The sequence below is a fragment of the Trichoplusia ni genome, chromosome 17 (assembly GCF_003590095.1).
Source record: "Trichoplusia ni isolate ovarian cell line Hi5 chromosome 17, tn1, whole genome shotgun sequence".
Lineage (NCBI taxonomy): Eukaryota > Metazoa > Arthropoda > Insecta > Lepidoptera > Noctuidae > Trichoplusia > Trichoplusia ni.
The window spans coordinates 7,660,140-7,668,362 of record NC_039494.1 but is presented as its reverse complement, the minus strand read 5'-3'; the positions used below and the strand labels follow the sequence as shown (position 1 = coordinate 7,668,362).

At 33.7% G+C, this 8,223-nt stretch overlaps 1 protein-coding gene across 1 annotated transcript; it reads right to left on the bottom strand.

Annotated features, from left to right (window-relative positions):
- Positions 1 to 2,600: 2,600 nt before the first annotated feature.
- LOC113502549 lies at positions 2,601 to 8,222 on the bottom strand. The gene is made up of 4 exons (XM_026884158.1): positions 7,886 to 8,222; positions 5,797 to 5,921; positions 5,157 to 5,262; positions 2,601 to 4,338 (listed from the first exon to the last, which is right to left on the bottom strand). The coding sequence occupies exons 1-4, from the start codon at positions 8,094 to 8,096 to the stop codon at positions 3,866 to 3,868; spliced, it is 915 nt and encodes a 304-aa protein (XP_026739959.1). The 5' UTR covers positions 8,097 to 8,222; the 3' UTR covers positions 2,601 to 3,865.
- Position 8,223: the final 1 nt, after the last annotated feature.

The following is an 8,223-nucleotide window of genomic DNA, read 5'->3' as shown; positions in this document are numbered from 1 at the left end:
GGGCAACACAACACCCCTTGGTTAGACTGGTTGTCAGACTTTCAAGCTTCTGACTACTTGTAACGACTGTCAAAGATGTAGGCATAACAGCCGGGACCCACAATTTAATAGGGTGTTTGACTAAAATGTCTAAGTAGGTCCGTCAATTAGATTCATAAAAAAACATTGGAAACTCACTTTTCTAGTTTTGTTTGTTTTTCGTTCCGGTTGGATTTTTGCAACACAATTTTGAGGCACTTCCCGATAAGCTAGCAGGCTGAAATTTTCAGGGTATCTTCAAACCCGATTACACTGCAATTTACAATTATAAAAACGGCTGGACAGATTTTGATAAAATTTGAATGGTAAAACGTGGAGTTTTAGATTTTTTTAATGTTTTAATCTATTATTTATCGCCTGATATGAGGTGTCTAGGAGTTGTGTGGGCGTTGATTAGAACCTAATACAAGTGTTGCTATTTAAATCAATCTTCTATACAGTCTGTGTATCATTATCAATGTATAAAGTTGTAACAAGTTAAATAGTATTTATTTACTTAGCGTTAAGGCTCAAATTCGTATCATAATTAACGATGACAAGAAAAATATTTTAAGATATCAAAAAAAATGAGAAAAGAGCGATCACATTTGGTTAAAAATATACAAAAATCTTATTTTTTTGCGTAATCGGTTAAAATAAAATAAAAAATCAGTCACAAATACCAAATACCGTTACAAAATCTTTCTTTACAATTCAGAAAACCGATTCACATTAAAAACATAATTCTATAAAATTAAAACAAAATGGAAACCACAATTCTCTTCGTTACATAATTAAATACAATGGGTAATTATCACTAATCATTAAAATCTAAAATCTAAGGCACTAATAAACTACTCTAGAAACTAATAATATTGAATAACACCAAAAATGGCGTTACTCTTAAAAAATCGGTGGATTACAGTCTTTCGTCAAATTCGTGTTATTTTTTTTAATATAGGGCTGATTTGAAGAACACTATTAAAAAGGAAACTTTGATATATTCTCAATCATAATTAAATAACTGACGTTCTTAGCCAATAGTACTTTGTCTTTATTTTATTATACCATAAAAGAAAATCCGCAGTAAGGACTTTTATCGCGGAGTATTACAAGACACCCAGACTCAGGACAAGCATTCGTGGATCACACAAATGCTTGTCCTACGTGGGGATCGAACTCGCAACACGTCGCGCACAGTGGGTTTGGCGTGGTGACCTCCACCACTATACGTGCTCAACTTCCAAAAATTTCATATTTTTATTACAGCATTTCAAGATCCTACCCATTTTACTTTCAAACTTGGTTAATACCGCACTGGTCTGTATCTCTGTCAAGTGACAAAAAGAGACAAAGTGACGAATAAGAACGTCACTGAATCATACACCATCTGCTTACTTTAACAAAGTCGTTCTGCTAAGCACAGAGACTATACAAAATATAATTGGAGTGCTATTAAACATTTTGTATGTATACTACATAAAGTTTTAAAATTGTGTTTTAGACACACAATTACTTAGTATTCAAGTTAAGGCCAAAATAAGCATAGATGGCGCCACTAACACATGAAAATTTCAGAAAATGTATTATTATAATAATTTTCTTGAGGCAAATTTATTATTATTTGATAATGGAATACTCCCGAGTATTTAAAAGGATCGCCCGACTAGTTTCTGGTCTAAATAGAGTTTATCAAGAGATTTGAAACTAATAGGGCGATCCCGATAAATACGCGTTTGTAAACCGTTAATCTGTTTTTAATTGTATCAGCCATTTTTATAACTACATTCTTTAATTAATTAATATTGAGTATTTTAACATTTCCAACATAAAGTTGCTCTCAGGGTATGCGATATAACTAAATTAACTACACATAACGATGTAGTACTACATAATTTTAATTAATCAAAAACGAAAATAAAAATATGTCTAATTTAGACAATGCTTGGAAACCTAAAAGAAATCTTAGATTCGATGATTTCCTCACGATATTTTCCTTAACTTTTTTATGCAAATGAATTTTAATAGTCCGTGTATTGGTCCGTGGATTTGAACCTACAACCTTTGACTTGGCAGTCCAACGGGCGTACCACTAGGCTATCAATGTACATTTCTACATCCAGAAGCGATATTTTAAATTTGACAACTAATATTTTTTAAACTTAATAGCATTGTCTAAATTTCGAATTATTTTATTAAAAAAATCAGTTAAGTCACTATGCATTGATACAATGTCTTCATAAAGTATAATAATTAATATAGTAATACTTTAGATCCCACGTTGTGTATCAGGATCCTTATATTTAAGAAGTGCTTAAATCTAAGTGTGAAAAGGGGTACAAAAAATATACATCATTCTATTTTTATAAGTGAGTTATTTACATATTTTAGAGAACAGTATTATATGCAACTACAAAATTCTATGACTTTCGCACAACGCCATCTAGTATCAAATTAAGCAAAGCTTGTATTATGAGTACCAGACAACTGATAAACATATTTATATATTTCTAAATACATACATAGCATAGATAAATTACACTCAGACAGAGAACAATTAATGATCGTGCTCATCACACAAACATAAGTTCTGGGTGGGAATCAAACCGACTACCTCCAGTATAGCAGTCAGGGTCACTAACCACTAGACCTATAGGACATTCAATTTGACTTATGCACATACATAAATCATTGCTATTTAAACTCAAAATCTCATGACATTTTTGCTATAAATGTTGTGTTGCAATCAAACAAAAATCTATAAAATTTGAAATACACTCAATTTTTTACAGATGGTTCTAGAAATACCACAGATTAAACTGAAGGATTAATAATAATTATTAACTTATTATGAAAACTAATTATAAATATGATTATTCTACATTTTCTGCATATATTCATGAAATTGAAGTTGCATATAATCTCATTTTCTACTTATGACAGAATTATTTGAGATGAAAATAGCAATTAATATTATATTCTTAATTATTTTTGATGACATGGAGCTGATCTGATGCTGGAAGGTGGTTATAAGAGACAAAACCCCATTAATCTGTGGTGAAAAGTACTTTGATACTAAATAAAATGAACTAGCTTATTTTCAATCAAAGAGTCTTTTAGTTAATTAATGGTATATAATTAAGAATACAAGAAAAACTGCTATTTGTATAGACATGTTCAATCTGTCATAAAAATATTATTAAAAAATACAGTCTTACTAAAAAATGATCTACTAGAAAACGCTTTTTCTAATACAGATGACTAAATTAAATTATAATGAGTTTATTCTTATCGTATGGTTGATGTACAACCTGGTGTCAGAGTTTAAACCGGCCTTAGACCTCTGACTTGTAAGTATATTAGAGTGCTGATCATTTTAATATTATTTAGTCATATGTATAGTATAATTTGTTTGAATGTTGAAATAGATATTTGATCCCAAGGTTACTGAGAGCCTGATAGTTGTATTTAGATTTTGTGCATGTGATTTGAAGAGGCACGGATTAAATCCCTTAATGAGGAAGTATTTTTTTTATTAAAAAACTTTTGATTTTAATGATCGTTTTGTATTTTAATATCTTACAGGACACTGTTCATCACTTTTGAGATTAGGTCTACAAGTAAGCAAACGAGGGCCAAAAAATTTCTGCATAATAAAAAAATTGATAAATTTTGTATGTTCATAATTTGTAAATGCAAAAAAAATATTCATTTCTAAACAATACTTTGAACTTAATCGTTATACAAAAACACTACATCTCTCTTACTATCAAATCAGTACATCAGAAACCTTGAGGTTTTCAACGAGTTTTCTGGTAGAAACCTTTTATCTAACAGGAAGGAACAACTAAGCTGCACTTTCATCAATAACAAGTTTATCAGACTCACTTAACTCGCTATTATCACATACGTCATAACCGTTGACGCTTCTTAAATAACCTTCCATATTGGAGAAATTCGAAAAGCTCACCAAGAGTTGTTTCTCAATAAAATTTGGATTAAAAATATTCTTTTCCATAGTATTCTTAAGTAAATTGGCTAAAATAGGATTGGATTTCAGCGTTTCCGGCTTTAACGCATTTATATCTAGATTTTCTTTACCATTTTCGGGCTTGTGTGATCTTTTGTGTATGAGAAAGACGTCTGGATCTTTGAAACATTTGGAACAGTCGTCACATTTGTATGAGGTATTACCTGGGTCTGTTTCTATGGGGGAGGGTCTGTGAGAGTCTGTGGTCTGTGGTTCGTCTTCCGAGCTCGACGGGTCTGGCGATGCGGTGGGCTGTGGTTCAGGGTCTTCTAAAGGCGGTGGGAGTAAACCTGGAATGATTGGTCAAACAAGTCAAATTTTAATACAATATTGTTATCAACATTGACACGATCAATATTGTTTTTTGGAAGGATCAACATTGTGGGAAGACTTTAAGAATTTTTGTACGCTGTTTATATGCTAATTGCCTACGAAGATTTCTGATGCTATACATATAGCCATAAGCATTAAGTTTATCAAATCGCTTGAGCATTAATCGTCATAGTTTTTCGAACAGATTATTTTTGCTAGAATGCTGATTCTTTATTCCTCGATGGCGAGTTATATCATTAACTATAATTCTTAGTGCATTATAATTCTTAGTAATTAAACCTATATTTCTATTGGCTAAATTCCCACGCGGGATCCCAATTATGATTAAACTTGGGAGAGGCTTTTCTCCTCTAGTTTCACACCAGCCTTGGACAACTGCGGGGTTTAAGTTTAGTCATTTAGACTGTGAGACTCGGGTAGTCTTACACCGAGTTTAAGGTTGTTCATTAGATTACTCCCGTTTTACCAAAGAAGTCTATGTATATTATAAACCAGTGAGACAGCTTAAGTTAGACATAATAGCCGACTTATCTGTAGACACGGCAACAGAGTTCTGTTTGCTTTATGGGATGCTAATATAAGTATTCATTATATTCTGTTTTTTAATTTTCTTATTTTAGCAACAACATAAATATAATATAAGCAAAACTTTCTATCCCCTAACTATCATGACTCACAAGAAACAACCTGTTTTCTGAAGGACAGGCTGCGATAATAACAGGATCATGTTTTACCTCTTGAGGTACCTTTTATCTCAAAAATAGGCATAACTTACCATTACATAGGGCATTGCGCGCGATGGGGTCTGTGACGCCGGCCGCTTGGATAGCCAGCATGGTCTGCATGTATATAGCTTGAGCAATGTGCTGCGCTTGTATCATCTGTAATGTAAAATGAGCTTGTTAAATGGCAAACATCAACTGCATATTGGATCACAGATTAAGCTACGCTTGATACTGTTGGTCTGTGGATGGGTGACCACCTACGTCATATCGAGTTCCTCCGTGTTTCGGAAGGCACGTTAAATTGTGGGTCGCGGCTGTTATTCATACATCTTTGGTAGTAAGAAGCTGGAAAGTCTGACAACCAGTCTTACTAAGGCTTTCGTTTCACCCAGGTAACTGGGTTGAGGAGGTCAGATAAGCAGTCGCTCCTTGTAAAACACGGGTACTTAGCTGCATTCGGTTAGACTCTAAACTGACCCCAAGATTCCCAAGCGTTGGGAAAGGCTAGCATGATGATATCCTCGTGGGGGGTTTGACAAGCATTCTAGTGAGCACCGACACATCACACACAGTGGAGTTTGTAGTAGTGACCGCAACCACTCGGCTATCCAAGTTGCTATTGAGAAGTGCCAGTAAAAATCTTCATAAGTTACTCTTTTGAAAATAAATAAATCAGTGTGTATGCTGTACCTGGTCTTCGACAACAGGCATGCTTGGCACCCAGGCACCGGACTGCCTCTTATGGTACGGAGCTGGTGTGTCGGATGGCAAGTTTTGTGATGGGATGGCATCCTTCCGCAATGTCCGCCATTGTCCTGTGGTGGCGGAAAGGGATAAATTCGTATTAAAAAGAAATATGTATATTTTACTAGCTGTTGCCCGCAGGTGTTCACCTGCTACAAAATTGAAAATGATCCCATGGGATCATAAAATCAGGATAAAGACTATCCTATCTGTAATTTTATTATTAATCCTGGTTATAAACTGTCTGTGTAGCAAGTTTCATCTTAATCTGCTTAGTGGTTTTTGCTTAAAAGAGTCACAAACGTCCATGCTTACAAACTTTCGCGTTTTGTAATGTTAACTAGGATGTAAGTGGATTTTGATAGATATCATTGTCATCATCATTGCTGGACATAGGCTTCAAACTACCTTTACTGTTCAGAACCTTGCATCCATGCTATGAGGTCACTTGCCCATATCATATTTTGTAATGACAAATTATAAATATGTTTCAAGCTTGCTGGAGTCAACAGTTACATAACTGTTTAGCCTGAAAAGTAATGTAGAGACATACACAAAGTCTATACATTTTTTTAAATTACTTTTTGTAGAATAAAGATACTATTGTTATTTTGACAAACATTACTGATTAACAGTATATGGAAACGTTAAAATTTTTAATACATTTAAGATAGGCTACTAAGTGGGCTTTTTTTCCTTTTTTGAACATCCAGTAAACAGACCACCCTCTATATTGCCATCGTTCACTGCTTACTAAGTGTTAACCATTTGTTTAAGTGTTAAAGAGAAGTAAAGGACCTAGGTGTCTTTATTTGTCTAAAAACTCAGTTTAAACACATAAGACAACTAAAAGCAAATGTAAAAAAAGAATCAAAATTAATAAATCAAATCAGTAGTTTATTTAAATAACACAAAATTTTGGTTCCTTGTTATAACACTGTGTTTTTTGCAAAACCTCTGCATATGGAGTACTAGCTGTTTCCCGCGGGGCCCGCCCGCCACAAATCGAAATGAAAATCCGGATAAAAACTATCCTATGTGTTAATCCTGCTTATAAACTATCCGTGCACCAAGTTTCGTCTAAATCCGTTCAGTGGTTTTTACGTGAAAGAGGAACAAACATCCATACATACAAACTTTCACGATTATAATATTACTAAGATGGCTGTGGAGAAACACAAAACACTCCAAAGCATAGCATGCTGTCATTCTAGACTAGAAAGCCTTTATTCCAAGTATCAGAATCTGGATTCAATCTGTAGTTGAATTAATCACAACTTCTATATGGAAGATGTAATAGACCACCTCATTAGTCAGGACACAATTATTAAAAATAGAATATAAGAACAGCTAATGGCTTTAAAATGAAGAGAAAGACTTAGAAAGAAGAACATACACAGACTAAAGGAAAAGGCAGAGGTGACAGCATGCAAAAGCATCTCTAGCTTCAAAATCTAGAAAGATGGATAAAGTTTTACCAAAAGATACCCAGCACTTAAATATGATTTTCAATCTTACTAGGGTGTTGGGTAAACTGAAGTACTGTTTATAGTTTATAACTCAAATAAATATGATCAACAGGTCAGATAGACACACTCTATAACTAATGGTGTTTAGTTATATCTAGTGAGACTGGAAGCTGTTGAGAATATACTTGGGGTAGGTAGAGGCAATAAAAGGTGATTGTAAAAAAAGTAAGTACTAAGAGGGATTAGACAGATTTTGTTTATCAGGGTACATGTTGTAAGAAGTTTTCATGAAGTTATGTCATTATTCATTATAGCTATCTATGTAACGTCCACATATTTTAATAGATATGAGTGATTATCTATCAATAAATAACACTTTTGAATGGTAGCTTATCTTTGGCAAAACATTCAATAATATTTCTTAACTGAGTCGGCGAAACTATGTCCTAAGTCCGCGTATAATAGGCGGTGAGCAAGTTAAACGAGTAAAATTGTAATTTAACAACAAAATCGGAGTGTAGTTACAAAAAATAAAACGTGTACAGGAAATCCAAATAATATCATACCTTTATTTTTTCCTGCGCTTGTTATTGTATAATCTTCCGGTTTGAAGTGCAGACTACATACTTTAGAGTACTTTGTGTATGGTTTCCCCCGTTTTAAAATGTTATTCCATAGTTTCGCAAGCTCTGCGTCCCTAGGAAACTGATGAAACGATACGTTTTTCGCTTTTCCTGCCATTGATGTGCATCGCGGCACCGTACAGTAATAAGGCATCTTGTTAGTGCGAAACTCGTTGGAACACACAAATTAACATATCTGAACAATTATATTGTTATTAAAACAGTTGTATTTTGTTGTAGAAAAACAAACAAAACTTCGCGCATAAACACCAAGCTCCGAC